Source organism: Pleurodeles waltl, chromosome 4_1, assembly GCF_031143425.1.
Source record: "Pleurodeles waltl isolate 20211129_DDA chromosome 4_1, aPleWal1.hap1.20221129, whole genome shotgun sequence".
Taxonomy (NCBI): Eukaryota; Metazoa; Chordata; class Amphibia; order Caudata; family Salamandridae; genus Pleurodeles; species Pleurodeles waltl.
Genome location: NC_090442.1, coordinates 314,711,558 through 314,735,735, shown reverse-complemented (window position 1 = coordinate 314,735,735; position 24,178 = coordinate 314,711,558). Strand labels below are relative to the sequence as shown.

General features: G+C 42.7%; 1 protein-coding gene across 3 annotated transcripts in view; it reads right to left on the bottom strand.

Moving 5' to 3' along the window:
* The window catches only part of RAD51AP1 (RAD51 associated protein 1), a 268,051-nt gene that overhangs the window by 169,715 nt on the left and 74,158 nt on the right, over positions 1 to 24,178 (bottom strand). For all 3 annotated transcript variants that reach the window (XM_069228423.1, XM_069228425.1, XM_069228424.1), the window contains exons 3-7: positions 23,567 to 23,690; positions 13,779 to 13,873; positions 13,160 to 13,246; positions 9,895 to 10,041; positions 4,069 to 4,224 (exon numbers count right to left, since the gene is read on the bottom strand). In XM_069228423.1, coding sequence (XP_069084524.1) covers positions 4,069 to 4,224; positions 9,895 to 10,041; positions 13,160 to 13,246; positions 13,779 to 13,873; positions 23,567 to 23,690 — 609 coding nt within the window. The remainder of the gene's footprint in view (positions 1 to 4,068; positions 4,225 to 9,894; positions 10,042 to 13,159; positions 13,247 to 13,778; positions 13,874 to 23,566; positions 23,691 to 24,178) is intronic.

The window sequence follows — 24,178 nt, the reverse complement described above, 5'->3', positions numbered from 1 at the left end:
GGGGTGGAGCGAGTCAGATGGATCGATTGCTACAGGGATGCTTAAATATGGGACTCTACCTTCAGGCTTAATGGCACAAAGGTATGTGTTTTTTTTTTCATAACTTGGAATAAAATATTCTGAAATAACCACACTGTAAAATTAGTTACTGTGACATATATAGAGTTTAGACTAAATTGTTGGGAACCAGTGATGAAACCTCCACAGGTTTATCTAGTGTTCATTGAGCCATTAATAATTACAGTCATAATTCTTACACTATTTGTGGAAGGATAACACACAATAAATATTTGTTTATTGAAAAATATTATGGGTTTTGATTTTTTATCTCAGGGCACGGTTTCAAGATATAACCTACAGATGATATATTCTCTGACAGGTTTGTCTGACCACTCACAACCTTGTCCACCACAGCATAACTGTTAGCATGTTGGTTATTAGATTGCTAAGAAACCATCCCTCTCTTTAACTAGATGTCTATATATCCTTTCCATCGCCATGCACTCAACCTCATTTGTTATACCATTGATTTAATGAAGGTGGGTGTTTTGCTTCCTCATGCATCCCACCACTATTTTGGCAGGAACCAACAGCTGAAAGATTAGTGACCATTCTTCTTGCCCCCGTTTTTCTGGTTCAATCCCAATTATCGCCACTTTAGGATAATTGGAACTGGTAAGAGCACCACACCTTCTACTGAAGCCAACATTTAAACAGTGAAATTATAAGACTTTCCAACCAGATATGTATGAGGTCTCCTTTGTTGCCACACTGCCTCCAACGCAGGTCAGACACTACGCATATATTTTGCTAAACCTATCTGGGGATAGATTATATTGCATTATTATTTTAATCGAAGATTCCCCATGCTGGATTGAGGTATTACACCTAACTGGATCTCACCGTAGGCCATCCAATGCTCTGTCTGGGATGTTTCTGGCCACGTGTTGCTCCCACGTCTTCATATAACCCATCTCTTTGTCCCAGGAGGGTTCAACAAGAGTTTATGCAATTCAGATCTCATGCCTTTAGAGACATCCATTGACAACACTAACTTCTCAAATTCTGTTAGCTTTCTAGAGGCTGCTAGTGTATTGAGGATTTGATTTGTACAGTGGCATAGTTGTTGATACCGGAGGAGTATACCTTCAGTCACCCAAAATGCTTTCTTGCAGCCTTCGAACGATCTAATTTTACTCCTGTATTACAGATTGACAATGCTAATTCCTGACAAGCCTGCTAGGACTTGCCTACACTAGCCGTGTAAAAGTCATCATTATCAGGAATGGGCATTAGCTGGATAGGAGACATTGCCAGGCAGTGCACCAGTGCGACTTTCCCACTTTCTGAATGACGTACTTGTGTTCTGGCTGATAAACAATTTTTGTGGCCTCTACAATTCTGGCTGCCACGGTTCTCCCCACAATGTCCCCACACCAATACCCTGTCCATGTGTGCCCAGTGTCTGCGCTATTATCTCTGTAACTGCTCTCTGGCAGGAAACAAGTTTGAGTGTCTGTGCTGGTTCAAAATTCTGTAATTCTGGCCAAATCACTTCATGTCCTCATTCCAATAAACAATGAATGGTGACCTTGTGTTATGCAACAGGTGCTTACGTAAGAGCTCCAATATCTTCGGGTAGAGTTTGTGCTATATAAAAAAAAGTGCTGAAAGGTGCTCAAAGAGGTAAAAACAAAACCCTAATATAAGGAATGTTACTCTATAATATTCAGGGTCAATACAGGGTTTACATGACAACTGTCTTTCCTCTTAGTTCACTAACGGTTCATGTTTAAAAATTATCAATTTTAATAAAGTACTTCTCAGTGCAGTGCTATAATGCGGCATATTAATGTCAAAGCTTCCACATGCTAAAGAAATACACCTTTTTGAATTCTGAAGAGACTATCATTTTTTACATGATGTTTGATTTATGGTTTACACAACAAACATTTTCAGGGCTAGACTTGTGCACAGGCTTTCAGATCTGAGCAAGACACTTGCCTCGGTTCTAGCTTTGCTTTCCCTGTTAATTTTTTGGCTCGTCCACTTCTAGTATGATATGCAAATGAAAACCGTCTGCTGCTAAAGCAAGATACACAGCAATATGAATAAGATGTTCATAATTGTATACATGGGTAATAGCTGCAAAGGTTTTACTACAAGAGCAAGTGCTCCAAGGAAATGCATTGAACTATAAGCTCAACATGCATTACCGACAGTGATTGCAACATACAAACCTGCATACATGTTTGCAAAATTGAACAATTTGAGAGTATAGAGTGTGGAGTAATTTTTGGCTGACAGGTCAGAGAAACAGCAATGCATACTGTTCTATTTTATGCCAAAACTGCATTTATTTATGTATTTGTAGAGTGCTTCGATCAACAGTGCTAAGGATGCCAGCCTCCAAAAGAGTGAGGAACATTACAGAAAGAATGAAAATAAAAACTAGTCAGGAAATACAAAACTGCATAGCATTTCTAGAAACACATTTGTGGGTCTGACCAGAGTTCTTAATGATTACATGAACATCCATGTATATAAAGTGCCCTTATGGTTACTGTGAGTTTAATTTCCATGTTAAAGCCTAGATGTAGTTAATTAAATATCAATTGATATCTTTCATGAGAAAAGGATAGTTTAAGAATTACGGTGGTTCACAGTACTTAAAATGTCTCTTGGCCGTAGGGATAAAACAGATCAAAAACAGAAGAAGTGATGAGAGCTGCTGAATACAACTAAGGTGGCACCATCACCACTCACCAGTGCAGGTGGACCACAATGTTTTTGTTTTGCTGCAGAGAATCAAGGATTGTTTGTGAATAACCCCACTCCTGGACTCCTGGCCCTTTTGTGGCCAGATTGGGTTAAGTGGTCATTTAAAGGGGTGAGGAGAACTGGGAGTTATGCTTGGATTTGAAGACCAGCAGCGCTCTTCACCAACTCAGATCTAATCCTAGGCTCTGCGTAGCCTGGGGGGAAATCAATCATGCCCTTTGAAATAATTTGAGCAACAAATACTTTCTCATGGGAGAATTCGTTCGTATGGGAGTAGCTGAAAGAATCAAACAAATAAACATCCAGCAAACACAAATAAAATTGTTAAACTTGACCTCTCCAAGAAACCAAGATAATGTCTATCATAACAAACAAACTTTCTTGTCTCCACAAACTTCAATCCTCCACAAACCAGCTATTTTCACCAACATAGCATGAATCCCAATGTGAGAAACAAGTACACATTGATGTGTCCTAGGATCTACATACTCTTAACAATGGCAATATTAAAACATTTAAACAACAAAAATGTGACTTATGATTAGTAGAGGCAGAATGACAATTATTTTCAGCTTTTCCACTGGATCATTCACAGGTTTAAAACAGCATGCAGCTGGTCATTTTTGTGATTCAATAAAGTAAAATAAATTCAAGACTTATTGTATCTTTCATTTTTAAAATGAGTTATTCTAATGAGCAAAGGGAGGTGTGCTCTCAGGTTACCTTTTAATACTGTTAGGCTTACTTAAAGTGACATCAATTTAAGGATGCTTCTATTATTGCACTACTTAAATATTACACTCATCTTAGGCACGTAACTAGAAAAAGGATTACGTTCTGGTTATATCATCATCTTGAGATATGGTCTTTATTAAACATATTGCTGAATTTATCAACAATATACACTTTAATGTAACGAAAGAAGGCACTGTTCTCAAACAGAGTTATACCCATGAAAGAAAGGAGATTCATAATGAAACAATCAATCAACGTAATTCATCAACCTTAAACAAAAAGTAAAACAAATACTATGGAGGATAAATTATAACTGTACAAAACTAACGCTGATTAGCACCAAACATGGTGTATTGCGCAGAGAGGCTGAATAAATAATAGTTCACATCCTTTAAATCGTGACATTTTAATCAAACTTATTTGATTGTAGTGATCTAGCACACTTGCTTCGGAGTAGTGTTGTTACTTTTTCTACAGGTAAATGCATTTTCAGTACAGCTTCTAGGACCGTGTAACACAAAGTGTAGCATAACCAAAGAATACTTCAGTTACCTGAGGTCAAATCTGGCATACACTCATCCACCTTGTCTTCATCGTCACTGACATCTTTTAGCTTCTTCCTTTGGTCAAATGAAGCTTTGGGTGCTGCTCGTGTCCGGCAGCGAGTGCTCGGGTCATTGTCTTTAAAGTCTGCGATTTTATCCAACTCTGCAGAGGAAAGAATTACACAGTGGGTACGATAAACATAACATTACTCATCAAGCAGTCCTAATAAGGAAACTACTTACACATATTATTTTAATCACCTCAGTCGTAACTATCAAGAGGTGTCTGAAAACAGATATGATTGGGCTGTAATCCAAATTTGAAATCAAAGTGCAGCACCGTCAATTCTTAACTACAATCATTGCATCATTCACATGTAAGCTGGGATCCGCTGAGGAGTACGCTTTTTCTGAATTTTAACTCCTTCGGTATGTTTGACTCCAGATGGCTTCTTTTATGCTACCGTAGTCCCCTACAGTTGCTGCGCAAAGCAGACTTTCTGTCTGAGAATTATTAGGTTTTATTGGTGATAGTTGGTGTTTATGTGAGATGGGAAGTGTTTGAGTCTGTTGCTGTACGCGATTTCTGGAGTGTATGAATGGTATATGTGCTTGAATGAGTTGTTTTATTCGTGGTTGAAATGTTCCATAAGGAGGTCAGTGGGGTGTAGAAATGGAATATTAAGAAAAGTAATTCCCATACTTGGCCTGATACTGTTTATATACCTTAGATCAAGGCTGTGAAATCTCTCCAACAATTTGTCAGTCTGATTCCAAGCAACATTCCAAAATGTTCTTTCGTCTCAGCAGATGCCACTCATTTAGATATTCTAGCACTAATATTCACATAAATTTGCATGACAATTACTGCTACTATGGACCCTGAATATTTATGACGGCCATTTAGAGTTTGGTCGAAATGCGGAACCACTGTATATTATATGTAGATCCGCCTCACCCCACCAAATTGGAGGCTCCCCGGCCTTAGTAGGAGGAGCTATTTAACGGCAGAGAATCAGAAGGCTCTGCTGGCTAAAACCTTTGAGGGGCAGCTGGATGTATCACAAAGCTGCTAGTGTGTGAACATGATTTTTTAGAGCAAGGCATGGTGGCCACCTGCAGGAAAGGGTAAACAATGTCTCAGATGCACAGGTAGAAAATTCTCTAAGCAGGCATGGCATTCGATTTCGTATTTGACAAAACCCACTTCATAGACTTTGATTTAACATGCTATGTTCTAACATAGCCTAGGTAGGAGCTATTCTTTACGATCGTAGTGACAATATGGTAGCGTTATTTTTATATTTCACTCTCCTTGTCACATTTTTAATCCTGTCATGCTTCATCGTCCTAGTTATTGCAATACATTCTTTATTATCTAAGATGCAGTTTCTTCAATAAAACCTCATTGAACCATATTCTGCCTCTGAGTGTCCTTCCATATGTGAGACTAATGTAACAGAGAGAAACGGATGAGATCTGAGTGACCACGATTTTCCTGAGGAGTCAATTGTGTCATGCGCTCGGTTGCCCAATTGTCCCTGCTCTTGGGTGGTGATGAGGCACTGCTAGTTAGCTAGAGCAAAACCCGGATTAGGCTGACAGGTGTCACCTGAAGTGGGTTCAGACTCAGCCCCCCCATAGTGCAAGTGATTCTGCCACCAAATCCAGTAGTCTCATTAGCATAATGAGAGCCTACGCGACACTAGACAGTGATGCCCATGATCCCCCCGTTATTTGCCCTATATAAAGACTCCATGGTCTGGAAACTCAACTCCAATATCTTAATTACACCTAGGCAGATTCACGGTAGGCGCAATAAGGACTTGTTTTACGCAATGATATTGAAGTGGTGACACCAGACCCGGTGGCATTGATGCGGGAGCTAGAGAAAGAGGCCTCTGGCTTGGGAAATTCTCTGGTTACTTCCTGAATTAGAATGAGACCCAGTTGGTGGTCAATAGACAGATACAACAAGTCTATACACGTATTGTAGAGAAAGCTGTGTATTTGGGAGTTAGTATAGTAGCACAAGTGGATCAGACAGCTGAGTCTACTTAGGCTCAGGCAATCCATAAAGCAAAATGGGATATATGGAAAATGGATAACCCACATTTGTCAATCATTGGTCGTTGCAATGTTGTAAAAAATTTATTTTTACCAAATGTCCTGTACTTCTTCAGGGCAATTCCTCTTGATTTTGAAAATCGCTGGTTTAAAATGAGGGAAGATATGATATGCAGATTTAGGTGGTCATTCCGATTTCGGCAGGCGGCGGATGCCGCCCGCCTGGCGGAAACCGCCAAATGGCCGCTCCGCGGTCAGAAGACCGCAGAGGCCATTCTGACTTTCCCGCTGGGCCGGCAGGCGCCCGCCAAAGGAGCGCCTGTCGGCCCAGCGGGAAAGGCCCTGCAACATGGAAGCCGGCTCCGAATGGAGCCGGCGGTGTTGCAGGGGTGCGACGGGTGCAGTTGCACCCGTCGCGATTTTCACTGTCTGCATAGCAGACAGTGAAAATCCTGCTGGGCCCCACGACACCCGTTCCCGCCATCCTGTTCCTGGCGGTGTAAACCGCCAGAAACAGGCTGGCGGGAAGGGGGTCGGAATCCCCATGGCGGCGCTGCAAGCAGCGCCGCCATGGAGGATTCTCCGGGCCAGGGGAAATCCGGCGGGAAACCGCCAGATCCCCTTTTCTGACCGCGGCTTTACCGCCGCGGTCAGAATGGCCCTGGAAGCACCGCCAGCCTGTTGGCGGTGCTTCCGTGTCCCTCCCCCCTGGCGGTCCATGACCGCCAGGGTTGGAATGAGGGCCTTAGTCTGGTCACACGCTAAAATCAGGAGGACTCAAATATTTGATACTGCCCAAGGACAGAGGGGGCTGGGCTGTGCCAAACTTCAATTATTATCAGTGGGCAGCTGCTCTTCAATATAGGCATGTCCTTATTGGCAGGAACGAGGCAGGTGGGAGTGCATATCCCCCCCCCATATATGAGTTGTTACTTGGGGACAATGTCAAATGTAGTTTTCTATGGGTTGTTGAGCCAAGCTATTAGAAGAAAGTTTGGTTCAAGACCCTTTCTGCAGCCTTTAGGATCTGGGCAATTCTGAGGAATAAAACAAGGCTTCGAAGATTTAGTTTTTACATCCTAATACAGAGAACCCCAATACTTTCTGCAGTATTTCATGACTCGCATATCCTTGGCTGGGAACCTCAGGGGCTCAAGAGAGTAGGGGATTTTTACGTGGGAAATAGAATATCGTCATTTGAGGAATTATAGGCAGCTTTTGGGATTACCGTGAAGGATTTTTTTTTCATATTTACAGATTTGTGAAGAAGGGGGTCCAAGTGGATTTGCTAAAGTTACTCTGTAGGAGATAGTGGGGAATAACACCGGATGTACAATGGAATTCTGAGTTCTTACATATCGGACAACCTTATGACTCCCTGGAGTTAGGTCAAACCCTGCTGCTGTCTGCTGGACTACAGGCTCAACACTATAAAACAATCGTTGACCTGTACTATACGCCAGCTAAAATTTGCTAAATGGTAGTGGTGGGGGAAAGGGTGGGGGGAGGTGGTATGATTGGGGAGGTGGAATGGTTGGGGAGAGGGGTCTGTGGAGGCAGTTATCTGCTGCCCCTGGTGTCAAAGCCAGGGGGCAACCCTTATTCATATGTTCAGCACTTGTCCTTAATTCGATTTGCTCAAGCAGGAGATAACAAGGTTTATGGGTACTAGGCTGCCGCTGGATAGTACAATGATCCCTCAGTTAATGTTACTGGGTCTCTCAATGAGGTGGTTAATGGGTCAGGGCAGTTTTTCATTTTTATAGCTGTGGTAGTAGTTCTTATTTGCATAGCAACAGCATGGCTCAACCGACATCTCCCGGCATTTCACCAATGGTTAGCACGATTGCTTTCAACATATAATCTAGAAAGCACCATGTATGCCCATAAAGGCAGGGAAGCCAGGAAAAGGGGGAAACTGATTTAGGCCCCTCTCCAGGGTGGGTGGGAGGACAGTCACCTGATTAGCTGGACTGAATGGGATTATATCTGTGTTCTCTGCCAAAGATAGTCGTATTTTGCAACTATGATTTCGGTATTCTGTCTTGCTGTATGGATAACTTTCTGTTTCGTGTTATCCAGGGTAGTCCCTTTACGCTTATTCTGGAAAAATGTTTGTGTCATTAAGGAGTTCTGTTTAATCTCTTTCTCTGTTGCATTGATGATTAATGGATGCTAAAGATGTAATAGTGTAACTGAAGACAGCCGAATCTTATATTAATTCTTGAGGCACATTTTGCACTTGAAATCTTGAATTGCCCTTTTTTAGGGTCGATCCTGCGTTGCATGCGCTCGCGCATGGCAGCAAGACGCTTTAGTGTTTAGAAAAGGGCTCGGAGCCCTGTCGACGTCACGTCCTTGTTTTTCAATGGTTCGTGGGCTTGCCTATTAAATTCTGCTTGCTTTCATTAGTTTAAGTCATGCCTTTTCCGGTGGCTAGCCCTCCTCGAGCGCATTGACCAAGTACAGAAAACTTGCGAGGCTCGCTGTTTTCTGTCCGGCTCGTGGACTACTTTTTCTCTAATTTACTAGCGCGATTTCACTTGGCATAAGTCGAGCGCTTTACATAGTTAATTGCACTTTTTTGGGTTAAGTGCATAAATACACTTTTGCCGATAGGTGAAAAGTCGGGTTATGAGTTTACAACGCTATCAGCTATCAGCTCTAACATGAGCAAAGGCGAGACCCGTTGCATTGCAAATGCTTGTTCTGACTATTGTCAAACCACGATCAACCTATATGATATTATGAATTTGTTTTTATTATCACATTGAGCTCCTTTATTGCTCTTATATCTGCTATTGAAATTATATGTATTTTTTAAAACTCTCCTTTTGTGGCTATAATGAAAAATTAATATTAAATATAATAGTAAAGATAGTAGAAAACATTTATACTGGTATGCTAACTTTACGCTACATATCCGTTTGACTGTGCTTCTAGTACCACAGTGCCTAAATGCTATACTCATCTTTGGCTTGTAACTGGAAAAAGAAATACGATCTGGGTATGTCATCATATTGAGATAGGGTCTTTCTGGAACATCTTGCTGAATTTATCAACAATATGCACTTTAATATAGCAAAAGAAAACATACTGGTATTGCTCTCAAATAGGTACAACCAAGCAAGAAAAGAGATTTACAAAGAAACAATCAACTCAATCAATCTTAAACAAATAGGAAAAATCTTTATGGAGAATAAACTATACCTATACAAAACGAATGCTGATTAGCACCAAACATGCTGTGCTGCGCACAGAAGCTGAATAAATAATAGTTCACATCCTTTAAATGCTGACATTTTAATCAAACTTATTTGATTGTATGGATATGGCCTACTTCTTTCAGATTAGTGCTGTTACTTTTTCCAATATATATTATAATCTAAAGAAGGGAGGCAGGCTGTACTGCTCTTAAAGAGAGTTATAGTCAAAAAAGAAGAAAGGAAAAAAATTATAATGAAGCAATCAATCACCCTTAAAAAGAAAAATCCTGATGGAGGATAAACTATAACTGTATAAAGCTAATGTTCATTTAATTAATCAAAGCACCAAATATGGCGTATTGTACACAGAGATTGAATAAACAATAGTCCCCATCCTCTAAATGATGGCTTTTTAATATAACTTATATGATTGTATTCAAGTGGCCTACTTATTTCGGAGCAGTGGTGTTACTTTTTCTGTGGCTGAATGGTTTTCCAGTACAGCCTATTGATCTGGGTAACACACAAAGCGGACCATAACCAATAAACACTTCAGTTACCTGAGGTCAAATCTGGCATACAGTTGTCTTCAAAATTATTTACATTTTTTAGCATCTTCCTTTTATCAGATAAAGCTTTGGATTCTGCTCGTCTCCAGCAGCGAATGTCCAGGTCATGGTCTTTAAAATCTGTGATTTTTTCCAACTCTGTATAGTAAAGGGTTACACAGTGAGTAAGTTGTTATAGTTATATCTTATCTTTACAATATCAATGCGCTAACCGATTTACTGGTAATGACATGTACCAGTTTTACTTATTGTAAAGGAGAACTCTCAATAAAGTTGATTAAAAAATACAATGGGTAAGTTAAACAAACAGTTTCCAAAAAGCAATTCTACAAATGGAGCTATGTACACAAATTCATTTTTTAGTCACCTCAGTCTTAACTATCAAGGGGTCTCTGATAACAGATATAGTTGGGACTGCAATACAAATTTGAAAACAAAGTGCAGCATTGTCAAATGGTAACTCCATTCATTGCATCATTCACATATAAACTAGGATCTGCAGATGAGTACGCTTTTTGAATGTCAACTCCTTTGATATATTTGCTCCACATGACTAATAGGTGCATTATTAGTTTTTATGCAACCTTAGTCCCTTATAACTGCTGTGCAAAGCAAGCTTCGGTTCTGATACTTTGCTGGTTTTATTGGTAAATAGTTGGTGGATATGTAACCTGCTCCAGCGACGCATCCGACAGGGACCAGCGACCTGTGAAGCCTCAGAGGACTGCCCTGGACTACAGGACCAAGAAACTCCCGTGAACAGCGGCCCTGTTCAAAACCAGCTACTTCTTTGCAACAAAAAAGCAACTTCCAAAGACTTCACGTTTCTCGCCGGAAGCGTGAGACTCTACACTCTGCACCCGACGCCCCTGGCTCGACCTGCAGAAAACCAATACCTCAGGGCGGACTCCCCAGTGACTGCGAGCCCGTGAGTAACCAAAGACGACTCCCCTGAGAACCCGACAGTGACGTCTGCAGAGAGAATCCAGAGATCCCCGCGACTGCCTGTAACAAGGGACCCGACACCTGGAACCAACACTGCACCCGCAGCCCCCAGGACCTGAAGGAACCGAACTCCAATGCAAGAGCAACCCCCAGGTGACCCTCTGCCTAGCCCAGGTGGTGGCTGCCCCAAGGAGTCCCCCCTGTGCTTGCCTGCATCGTTGAAGTGACCCCCGGGTATCTCCATTACTTCCTATACAAAACCCGACCCCTGTTTGCACACTGCACCCGGCCGCCCCTGTGCCGCTGAGGGTGTACTTTCTGTGCCTTCTTGTGTCCCCCCCAGTGCCATACAAAATCCCCCCTGGTCTTCCCTCCGAGGACGCAGGTACTTACCTGGAACTGGGGCAACCCTGTTCTCCATAGAAGCCTATGTGTTTTGGGCACCTCTTTGACTTCTGCACCTGACTGGCCCTGAGCTGCTGGTGTGGTAACTTTGGGGTTGCCTTGAACCCCAAACGGTGGGCTACCTATGCCCCAACTTTGAGACTTGTAAGTGTTTTACCTTCAAAACTAACCTTTACTTACCTCCCCCAGAAACTGTTGATTTTTGCACTGGGTCCACTTTTGAAATAGCTTATTACCATTGTTACAAAGACTGCACATGATATTGTGTTCATTCAAAGTTCCTAAAGTATCTAAGTGAAGTACCTTACATTTAAAGTATTAACTGTAAATCTTGAACCTGTGGTTCTTAAAATAAACTAAGAAAATATATTTTTCAATATAAAAACCTATTGGCCTGGAGTAAGTCTTTGAGTGTGTGTTCCTCATTTATTGTCTGTGTGTGTACAACAAATGCTTAACACTACCCTCTCATAAGCCTACTGCTCGACTACACTACCACAAAATAGAGCATTAGAATTATCTATTTTTGCCACTATCTTACCTCTAAGGGGAACCCTTGGATACTGTGCACACTATTTCTTACTTTGAAATAGTATATACATAGCCAACTTCCTACAATGGTGTATTTAAACTCTTTGTGTTTAAAAGAACAAACAGGTGAATGCGAACTAGGACAGCAGATACCAGCCCTCCTCCCTCTTCAGTTTCAATGACCCTGCCTTTTTCACCAATGCAAACCTAGCACCGAGGCTGCTGTTAGCTGTCGCTGGTTCCATTTTTTTTGTGAAAGGCCTTAATTATATATTTTCCACCTGTGCACTAGGTATTGTAGAGTTAGTAGTTAGGTTTGAGCAATCTGTTTATATCAGAACAATATAGAGGGAGTATTTAAAAGTGTATTTATGTGAGCACTGCTGAAAAGAGAAATAGTTGAAAGAAAGCTATAACTGAAGTTTATACAAATACAAAGACTGTCGCTCAGCCTATTTTTCTTGTTCATACCTCAGCACTCACTGAAAGAAAACACTACACTGAACACAGTTAGATAATACTAAATATGATGGAAATCTAATATATATTCTTTGGAAACAGAGTCACATACAAAAAGAGGGGAAGCCTGCAAGGAAATGTACCTATATTTTAAAGTGAACTCAAAAGACTGCCAGAAGTAGCTGAACTTTTACTTACATTTGCCAAGCTATTGATTTGTGCAATTTAGAGTAACAGTATAGAAATACTGTGTAATTTAGAGCAACGGTTATTGATGCCAGTGAATATTTATATGCTTAAGATACCAAGGAGCAAAATATTTATATTGATATGAATTAATCTATTTGCTTTAACAGTAATGCCACAGTGTGTGCACTATTTATGTGGTGGTATAATTCATTGTTAGTGCATTTCACTAGTGAAGCGAAACATTTTCTGAAAAGCACTATATTCTAACACATCTAAAAAAACTGTGTCGAGGTAGAACAGACCCCACTGTAGCAAGCTAAAGGGTTTTGGAAAGATGGAGTAAACGGTATCAGTGGGCCAACCCGAGCATGGAGAGTGAGAACCGAAAAAACCTCATGGATAGCTCAGAAGATGAAACCTCGAGTTTGATGTTCACCAGCTTAGGAGATGATCTACATGCTCACCAAACTCCAGTTTAAATATAATTGATGACAAAACTACCTGGGATGTCGCTCTATGTGAGTTGTTTTATGAAGTTGATAAAATTATCATCCGTCTAGGTTCTGAAGTCGGAATCAGCACAGTTCACAATCACTGAAGTGTTTGGTGTGTAGACAGCTGCAGGCTCGGGGTGTCATCTGCTGAGCAAATTCTGTAGATGGGATATTACATGTCTCACTTGGTTTTACAGTTTGGGCGGCATAAGAGGTAAAGACATGTAGCTTACCCAGAATATCGCTGTCCACACTGCAGTTTGAGAGGAGGGGAAGACAATGCACTTGATCAGTTTCGGTATCTGTACCATTTTCATTACCTACATGTAGTTGTAGTAAAGCAATTAAAAAAAAGAAAGAAATAGGCACTGTGATCAATAAGTGACTGATAAATATATGGCGATACAACCACACATTCAGAGTTAGAGTCTTATTTAGGGCTTATTTTCCCTATTGTGACACCTGCATTGCAATCCCACAATTTGTAAGGTTCAGACTACCATCAAGCTCCCTGTCCTTCCACTAATACTAAGAACACGTAGCCAACTTCTAATGGCAATATGTAGCAAGCAGAGGCAATTTAAATAGTTAACCTTGTCAGTCATACTATTTGTACCTCCGTCCACCTCGCTGACAATCAGCCTGTAAGCTTGAACACAACATTGTAGACTAGCACTAAATATATGTGAGCAAACAGGAGTAAACTTTCAAGTAAAAGTCCACATTTTAAAGACATTACATTTGTTTTGATTCAAAACAATATCTTAACCTGAAATATGTACTCTCCGTAGGCTTTTCAGCAGTGCCGTTGCAGACGCCGGGTAAAAAGAACCACTACATAGCAAACCTTACTTGGTGATGAGTGCACCTCGATTGATGTTTCTTGCACTGATAAGGCTAAGGCAACTTCTAAATCTCGCTGGTAAAGTTTGTCATCCAATGTTCTCCTGAAATATAAAGGTCAGTTAAGTTAAAAAGTTTGTATTTCAGAGGTCTTTCCTCATGTTTGAAATGTATATTACAATTAGTGATCGAACCAACTGTACCCATATGCATATTAAAAACTACTCCTATGTAATTACAAATTAAATATCACAAACTTGATACTCTTTTCTTGTGAAGGATTTCCTTACAATATGTAAATACCAGATGTCCCCTCTGCAAAAATGTCACCAGAATCCCAAGATGGTAATAAAGGCCATATTACTAATTACCGAGCTTGAAAAAAAAATATTCTTGAAATTGCCGCTAGCTGTAGGTAGTGGATGGAATCACAATGTTTAGGTTTTGTTTTAACTGCCATAAACAAAATGTTAACAAAATAATGAACAATGGTAAAGGTCAGAAGATTTATTTGATCCCATGCTGCAGTATTTACTGCAAAGCTGTGGAATTACTGCATTTGCTACATAATTTCCAGATTTCACAAAAAAGGTTGTTTCTAGCCTGCGTATTTGAAATTATACGACCAGAGAACCGGATATCATTGGTGCATAATCCTTGTAGTCCAGTAAAGGCAAAGCTCTGCAGAGTGGTTAGGAGACTGTAATTATGGTGATTTCACAGGAGACCATGAAATATTTTTCATATTTCACAGTTCCCAGTGAAATACGGGAAGAGGGCAGAGGGAGGGAGCGAGAGAGAGAGAGTGTCTGGTACCACAGCATACTGAGGGGTGTCTCTCTGAAGGGCTCTGATTCTATGTCAGGACCGGAGGCTTCGGGTTATGCTTTCACTCTCTTTACTGCAAAAACTCAGCAGCCAATAAACTTTGACAAAACAAAAGAACTACATTTCCCATGAAACCCAGTAGTTAAGTCCACCAATCATAGGGAACCCGTCCATATATCAGTCCATTTCAACACAGTCCTTCCTCTTTCTTTGCTGCTGCAGCCAGAGATAAGTCCTTTTTCTTGATTCACTGTGTTCTTTATACATATGTATGTTTGTTATTTAACTTAAACAGCGTGGAGCGGGAGCGGGCTCTACACGCTTCGCGATGCCTGTTTCTCGCAGCACGCCCTTGCTTAAAGCATTTTATTGCCCTTTTTCCATTTATCGAAGGGTTCGGCTGGTGGGCGTGGCTGCATTTCAGCTTTGGAGTCCTTCCGACTCCTAGACCGCGTCTTGCCTGAGCGGACAAGTCCTCTTTCTATTTCTAGGATCGCGCATGCGTCCACCTCGCTTTCTCTTTTTCCCTAGAGAACGAGGTGTTCGCAGCACGTGGAGTGTAGAAAGAAAGCTATTTTTAGCTCGTCTCTCCTCCGCTTTGTTAATCTGAGCCCTGGAACGCCCGACGGGGCGATTATACGTTAAAAGGCTTTGCTGAGGGGAATTGTGCAGGGGCTCCCTTCACATTTAAGTCATTGGGCTGTGTAATAAATAAATATAGAAATATATTAATTTGGACATTCCCTGCTGGGGAGTATTGTTCCCTCCGTGATCTCCTCCATAAATCCTCTGTTACTATGGCGTACTACGCTGGAAAGGATGATTTTTATCAGGACCACCATGACACTATGGATGACCATATGGAGGAAAGACTAGTGAATCAGGCTCTTATTAATGCATTAAAACCTTTTGCTCAGCCCTTTAGGCGTTTTGGGCAGCGTGAATTGAGGGGTCGCCCCTTACTTGATGCTGGTTCGCATCCCGACCAGCTTTCTGATCTGGGTATGGCCCAGGGAGCCTTAAAAAGACCTTTATCCTCTGCTGATGTATTAGCAAATATGGCCGCATCTGTGATGCAGGATCATGGCTATGATGTTTATTCCTCGTTGGACACGTCTGAGGCAGGCAGAGAGGCCTCTACTAGGCCGGAGGGTCTTTCATCCTCTTCTCATTCCTCAGGCTCGGACCAGGATCAGGAGGATCCCAAACCAGTGGGGAAGCGTAAACGCAAATCCCATAATTCTCAGGAGTGCAGCTCTTCTTACCACAACCTTTCCTTTGACCCTGAAAGTATAATTCACCCCAGGTCCTCACAGTGGTTCCCTTGTGAGGAAGTTGCCCAATAGGTTCAAGATCACATCCGCAAGGGGTTTGACCACGATGTTCACAACACTCTGCGTTCAGAATGTCCATGTCCCCCGCTACTAGGGAAAGTAGCAGAGACCCCGGATTTAGACCCGAATATGGCGACTTTCATTCAAAAGTTTTCCAAGGATCCTAAAAAAGGACTGGATCGCGCGTGGAAGGATTGTCAGGACAGGCTGCTAGATATTTCTAGACCTATCACGAAGATTCTGGAATTAGCCATCCAAGCTAAAGAGTCTGATTCTTCTTTGGATCCTCGGACTGTTTTAGAGTGGGCTCAACAAACAATATGTCTGCTGGGCAATGCGAACTGTGCCATGTGTACTGAACGTAGACGTTCCTTCCTCATGAGAATGGACCCTAAGTTAGCAGAACTGGCTCCCAATGACGCGGGTCCTGCAGCTAATGGTTTACTATTTGGCGACAAATTTGTGAAAGATTTGGGAAAGTATGTTGCCACCTTTTCTGCCTTTTCATTTAGTGCATTTTCATTTAGAGGATCTGGCAGACAAGTAAGCCACTGCGATTACTCAAGATCTCCTGGCAATCTAACTTGCTCAGAGGGTACTTGAGATAACACACTCAAAAGGTCACCTGCTTGACGCTATTTTCTCTAATGAGGACAACTTAGTAAGCTAAAAGCCTGTGCCAGTTACTTGGTCGGACCACTTGCTAGTTCCTTTTAGGATTACCTGTACTCGGCGCCACCCCATGGTCACATCCTCCTCGCCATTTAGGCAAAGATGGTCTAAGCTTAATATTGATGTTTTAATCTCCGCTTTTAATAATACTAGAGTTGATATGAATAAAGACCCCTCCATAGCCTTTGCCGAGTTCATTCACTGGCTCATAAAATTTCTGGATTTATTGTGTCCCACTAATCAATCCACACATCAGCGTGCCAGCTCAACTGTTTGGTTTACTCCTCAACTTAGACTTTTAAATCTGTAAAAGAGCTGAGGGACGCTGGAGAAAGGACTACTCACCGACAGCGAAGGCCAAATATAGGGAAAATGTTAAGAATTACAGTGGGGAAATCTTGACCCCTAAAGTAGCATACTATGGTATGGTAGTTCAAATAGGCCGAGAGAGATATTACAGATTATAAATTCTCTTCCAAAACTTGTCCATAACTCTCAAATTCAAGCAACCTCAACCCTGCATTGTAATAATATTGCCAAGTTCTTCAAGGAAAAGATAGATGATATTTACTCCTCACTCCCAGGTTTAGACTCAGCCCCAGGAACCTAGGTTCATAGTAAGGCCCAGTTAAATGACAAGGCAATACTTTCTGGCTTCCCAGAAATCACCCTGGAAACCCTTTCTTTGCTTCTTAATAAGTTGAAGTCAGGCTCGCTTCTCGATCCAGCTCCTACTGCGGTCTTATTCAAAATCTTTGATGTGATTGGACCCAACTGTCATTGGCTAAGGGAATGGTGCTGGTTGCCTGGAAACATGCAATTATAAGAACCCTATTTAAAAAGCCCAACCTGGACCCACTGGAGCCTAGGAATTATAGGCAGATTTCACTCTTACCTAGGCCAAATAACATTCTTGAGACAAATGTAAATAAACAGATTTCGGATTTTCTTGAGGAACATGAGTCGCTTCATCCAACTCAAAAAGGATTTAGACCTTGCCAAGGTATAGAAACTGCCCTTTTGGCAGCAGCAGAAGAAGCAAAAAGACTTCTATATCAAGGATGTGTTGTTGCTATCATCCTCCTGGACCTTATTTCTGCCTTTGACACTATAAAGCACGAGATCCTCTTGGAGAGGCTCCAAAATATCCGAGGGACTGGACAGGCACTTCTCTGGCTTAAATCATTCCTCAATCAGAGAACATTCCAAGTATTCGATGGTGACTGTAGATTAGATCCCATGCCGCTCAACTGTGGGGTCCCTCAGGGATCCAAGCTGAGCCTCACCCTTTTAAATATTTATATGCTCCCTTTGGCTAAGGTCATTATTGCACATGGTATCTCGCAAGTATTGTATGCTGACGATAGACAACTTATGTTTTCGGTGAGCCATGTAAAGGACAATCGACTTCCCTCTCTTAGCTCTTGAATTACAGATGTAGCTAATTGGATGAGCCATTCAGCTCTGAAACTCAATGGGGAGAAAACAGAGCTCCTGATTCTAGGCAGCCCCTCCGCAAATATGATAAATCTGGGATGGCCTAATGACTTAAGCGCCTCGCCAACACCAATGCCGGAGGTAAAAGGTCTAGATGTTTGGCTGGACAAAGACTTGACTATGAACAACTAAGCAACAAAAGTGGCTGGTACCTGATTTGGGATGTTGACAGCTCATAGGAAAATGCTATACCTTCTCCCGTCCAAAAGACTAGCAGTCTAAGCACTCATTCTGGCATGACTGGACTATGGAAATAAACTATATTTGGGTGCTCCCAAATCAACAGGTGACAAATTATAAGCGGTGTAGAATACTGCTGCCCATCTTCTATGTAACCTCTCTAAATTTCACTCTGCCTGACTAGCTTCTAAAGTCACTACACTGGCTGCCGGCTGCACAAAGAATGACATTTAAATCCACAATAAGATGCTTGTGTTCTTCCAACTCCTGCCTAGCTATGGTTCAGCCGATCCAGAGAGTGAGAAGAGGTGGCCGATCTTTCTGGTACAATGTTTACAGGCTATGGAATTCTATGCCTACTACTTTGAGGACTGCTGAACTGGAATTGCCATTCCGCAAACAACTAAAGACTTAGCTGCACGCACAATCTTGTTGATCGCCTGGCTCTGATACCAGATGTTTAACATTGTCACCGCTGTGTAATGTGTAGTACGCTATAGCGCTGGGATGCTTTAGGATAGCCATGCGCTCTATAAGTGCCTAATACAATACAATATAATACTTGCTAATCATTAGTAGGCTGTGCAAATTTATTATTATTACATTTTTACAAGGCTACAAACCTGTGGACAGCCAAGTGCAGGCCGACTGGAAACATAATAAAAGAATACTACAAAACATCATAAATCATCTGTGGCCTCCAATGTTTGAGAGAGGGAACTGCAAATTTGTCTGTCATGGAAACAACGTTATTTTACCAGTCCATCTTAGAGACTACCAGCATACAGTTACTGCAAAGTTCTAGCTGCTATGTAAACTTTAACTCTAAATTTCAGATAGTATGTGTAAGAAATTGGGTTATTAGTTGTGAAGGATAAGATCTTCACAAGTAATAGGTCTGCAATTGTCTTTTTAGTGTGAACCAATTACTCCATTGTAGCACTTGACTCTCTTTGGGTAGGGAAGCAGAGCTGTCAAAAGCCTTCTCAGGAGAGGGGATGTGGGCGAGCAATCCAAATTCTCTGGCACACAACAATAAATATATATATAAAGGGAAAGTACATTTACTACAAACACACTGTAGGAAGCTGGCTCTGTATATACTATATTAAAATGAGATATAGTGTACAGAGTCCAGGGGTTCCCCAGAGGCTTAAGAAGATTATACTAATGCTCTCTTTTGTGGACATGTGGTCGAGCAGCTAGGCTTATCAGAGGGTAGTGCAAAGCATTTGTTGTACACAAACAGACAACAGAAGAACAACACACTCAATGACTTAACTCCAGACCAGTGGTTTTTATATAGCAAAAAATAACTTTTCTTAATTTATTTTTAGAACCACAAGAGTCAAGTTGCAGGTAAGTACTTCAAAAGATTTGTATTTCACACATGTATCAACAGTACTTTGTTTGAAATTGATAAGTCATGCAGTTTTTGAAATATTGTCAAAAATGTTTTTAAAAAACGGACATGGTGCAATTTTCAGAAACAGTTCCTGGGGGGAAGAAAAGTTAGATTTTCTTTACAGGTAAGTACAACACTTACAGTTCCAGTCTCCAGGGGTTAGGAAGTCCACAGGTCGGGGTTCAAGTTAACACTAAACACCCACCACCAGCAACACAGGGCCGCCAGGTGCAGAGGTCAAAGTGTAGGCAAAATGAACATGGGGTCCTATGGAGACTGGGGGCACTCAGTTTCAGATCTGCAGGAATTTAAGTACCCATGTCTTCTGAGGGCAGAGCTGGGGGAGTTTAGAGGAGAGCTGGGGGAGCTTAGAGGAGAGATAGGGGAGTTTAGAGGAGCGCTGTGGGAGTTTAGAGGAGCGATGGGGGAGGCCACAAGTAGGCACCAAACACACACCCTCAGCGGCGCTGGGGCTGGCCGGGTGCAGGGTGAAAACAAGGTGAGGGCCTCCAATGATTCTCTATGAGGGGACCCCCGGGGTTACTCAGAGGCTGCAGGCGAGGTCCAGGGGGTCGTCTCAGGCAAACAACAAGCTGGATAGGGAGGAGGGCCACCTGTTGAACATTGCTGCACTAGGGGTGGGGACTGCGGGTGCAGTGGGTCTTTAGGGATCAGATTTCTTCATCCGGAGCTTTCACAGTCAGGTGGGTCTTCGGGATTCCCTCTGCAGGTTTCGTTGTGGAGGGCTGGAGAGGTCAACCCAGGGTGGGCACTTGCTCAGAATTGCCTGGGGATACTCTCTAGCTGGTTGGACCACCTGGACACGGGCCGAGGGCATCGAGTGCAGAGTGGTTAGGACTCACACATTCAGAGTGAGGTTGGTGTCCTTAGTTGTTGTTTCTTCTTGGGCAGAGCCGCTGTCCACATGAGTTCTTGGTCCTTTGGAGTCCAGGGCAGTCCTCTGGAGCTTGGCAGAGGTCGCTGGTCCAGCTGGATGCGTTGATGTTTTTTTGCAGGTTCTTTGAAACAGGAGATAGGCCGGTCTGGCTGGGGCCAAGTCAGTTGTCGTCTTCCTTCTTCTCTGCTGGGGTTTCAGCTTAGCAGTCCTTCTTCTTTCTTGACAGGTCGCCAGGAATCTGATGACTTGGGTTCAGGGGAGTCCTTAAATCTTGGATGCAGGGGCATTACAGGGGTCAGAGGGCAGTAGCCAAGGGCTACTGTCCCTGAGGGTGGCTACACCCTTCTTGTGTCCACTCCCTTTGGGGAGGGGGACACAATCCTAACCCTATTGGTCCCTGCCCTCCAACTCAAGATAGAATTCTGCTGGGAGGGGGCCACCTCAGCTCTGGACACCTTAGGGTTGGTCATAGCTGGGTGGTCACTCCTCCCTGTTTTCCCTTATTTTCCTACCAGACTTGCTGGGGTGCCCTGGGGCACTGTAACACAAAGCTAGATCCTTTGAGGGTCACCGCCAGGTGTTACAGTTCCTGCGGGGGGGGAGGACAAACATCCCCCCAGGACAGGCTTTGTTTCTGACCACCGAGAACACAAAGGCTCTCACCCCATGTGGTCAGAAACTTGTCTGAAAGTGGCAGGCTGGCACCAGTGTGGGTTTCTTGTGTCAAACTTCCCAGTATTCAGTGAAGCCATTACGGAGCTGCGGAGTTCGTAATTACAAGCTCTTAGACCATATACTCAGTATGGCTACCCTGCACTTACAGGGGCATATTTATACTCCGTTTGCACCGAATTTGCGTCGTTTTTTTCGACGCAAATTAGACGCAAAACTAACTCCATATTTATACTTTGGCGTTAGACGCGTCTAGCGCCAAAGTTCATGGAGTTTGCGTCATTTTTTGGCGTGAACACCTTCCTTCGTTAATGAGATGCAAGGTAGGCGTTCCCGTCTAAAAAAATGACTCCGAGGCATATGCGTCGGATTTATACTCCCGGGCAAAAATGACGCCCGGGAGTGGGCGGGTCAAAAAAACCCGCATTTGCGCCTCTTTTTAACGCCTGGGTCAGGGCAGGCGTTAAGGGACCTGTGGGCTCAGAATGAGCCCAGAGGTGCCCTCCCCTGCCCCCAGGGACACCCCCTGCCACCCTTGCCCACCCCAGGAGGACGCCCAAGGATGGAGGGACCCATCCCATGGAAGAAAAGGTAAGTTGGGGTAAGTATTTTTTTAAAAATTTTTGGGTGGCATAGGGGGGCCTGATTTGTGCCCCCATACATGCCACTATGCCCAATGACCATGCCCAGGGGACATAAGTCCCCTGGGCATGGGCATTGGGCAAGGGGGCATGACTCCTGTCTTTGCTAAGACAGGAGTCATGTTAATGGCGTCTGGGCGCCCAAAAAAAATGGCGCAAATCGGGTTGAGGCGATTTTTTTGCCTCAGCCTGACTTGCCCCATTTTTGGACGCCCAAACGCCATTTTTCCCTACGCCGGCGCTGCCTGGTGTACGTCGTTTTTTTTTACGCACACCAGGCAGCGCCGGTCGGCTAACGCCATTCAATAAATACGGCGCCCGCATGGCGCTTCAGAATGGCGTTAGCCGGCGCTAATTTTTTTGACGCAAAACTGCGTTAGCGCAGTTTTGCGTCAAAAAGTATAAATACGGGCCACAATGTCTAAGAATGGACTTAGACAGTGTAGGGGCATATTGCTCATGCAGCTATGCCCTCACCTGTGGTGTAGTGCACCCTGCCTTAGGGCTGAAAGGCCTGCTAGAGGAGTGACCTACTGATGCCACAGGCAGTGGTTTGAGTGCACGGCACCCTGAGGGGGGTGCCATGTCGACTTTGCCTTTGTTTCCCTATCAGCACACACAAGCTGCAATGGGCAGTGCACATGTGGTTGGTGAGAGGTTCCTTAGGGTGGCATAACACATGCTGCAGCCTTTGGGGACCTTCCTTGGCCACAGGGTCCTTGGTACCATGGGTACCTTTTACAAGGGAATTAACTGTGTGCCAGGGATGTGCCAATTGTGGGAACAAAGGTACAAATTTAGGGAAAGAACACTGGTGCTGTGGCCTGGTTAGCAGGATTCCAGCACACTTTCAATCAAAGTTGGCATCAATACTATGCAAAACGTGGGGGGGGGGGGTAACCATGCCAACAGTAGCACTTTCCTACACACACTAATACTATGCATTAACTGTTGAATAAATACATCAGGGAGATAAATATATATTTGGTGGCACCCTTTCGGCTTTTGTGTGTTTGATGAAATGCCCAAAGTGGCCAGGAATATGACCAGACGTGAGTTGCTTGTTCACTGTGCCACTGGAACCAAGCTACAGCAACTGAAGAGGCTAAATCAGGCCGAAACTGGTTTTGGTTGCTTGCATACCAGTTCAGAAAGGACCTGGCTTGGAAATTCCTATTGGAGCAGGGCCAAGACTGATTTGCACATGGCTGGATATAATCTGAGGTGGCATGGTGATTCTTTTTTGTAGGATGCAGCATGTATGAAATTAACAATGCAAGAGGACTGTGAGTTTGCTTTGCTTTGCTTTCTGGCAATCCTTAACATAATTTATATATAGTGGGAGAAAATAGATCACACGTGTTGAACAAAAAGTTATGTATGTTTCTTTCAAAGCATCAAATTGGAAATTGCCAGGCAAAGTGAAATTTTTTAAATGAAAGCTTGCATATAAATAATTTACTTATCTTAATTAAATTTTCATTTCTTTCTTTGGATTAATGATATTTATCTTCAGTTTCACTAGCATGGTAAACAGAACCTGGACTCAATAATTCACTCATGAATATGCACACACACACACACTTCCCACAAACGCAGGACATCCATACTCATAGAAATTAATTTTAATAATTACAATCAAATGTTATCTGCATTATATGTTATCTCACCTATTAGTGACAGTTGTTTTTTGATGATTTTTGGGTGTTTTTTCTCTTTTCTCTTTCTTTGTCTGTGCATCTTTCATTCTGGGCTTTTTGTTTGGCGGTGCAGTTGCAAATGTAAAATCTTCATCTGTGAAATAAAAGAAATTACTACTATTGACGTCAAACTCAATTCTACAGAGGAAGTAATGGTTTCTTACCTGTAATTCTAGTTCTCTCAGGGGAATCTCCATTGAAATCATAAGCACTGAATAGTCTGGCCCATGTGCTGTTCTCACATCTGAGTCCAAATTCAGCAATGGGTATATTTCTCATTAAAGCAGCTATAGCTGGTTACCCTCCAGTGGAATGAGCATAAGGCTTACCGGAAATAACTTTATTTGCTTTCTGGTAGTATAACAAAATGCAAGACACTTTCTACCTGGAAATAGATTGTTTAGACATTGCTGAACCCGTATGAACAAGACCACAGTTTACAAACAATTGATTAGACTTGCCGATGTCTTTTGTTTTGTCCTGATAACATTTTAAGACTCGCCTGACATCTAAAGTATGGAGAGTATTTCTGCTGGAGTGGAAGGGTGCTGAAAGAAAGTTAGCAGAGTAAGGGATTGATTA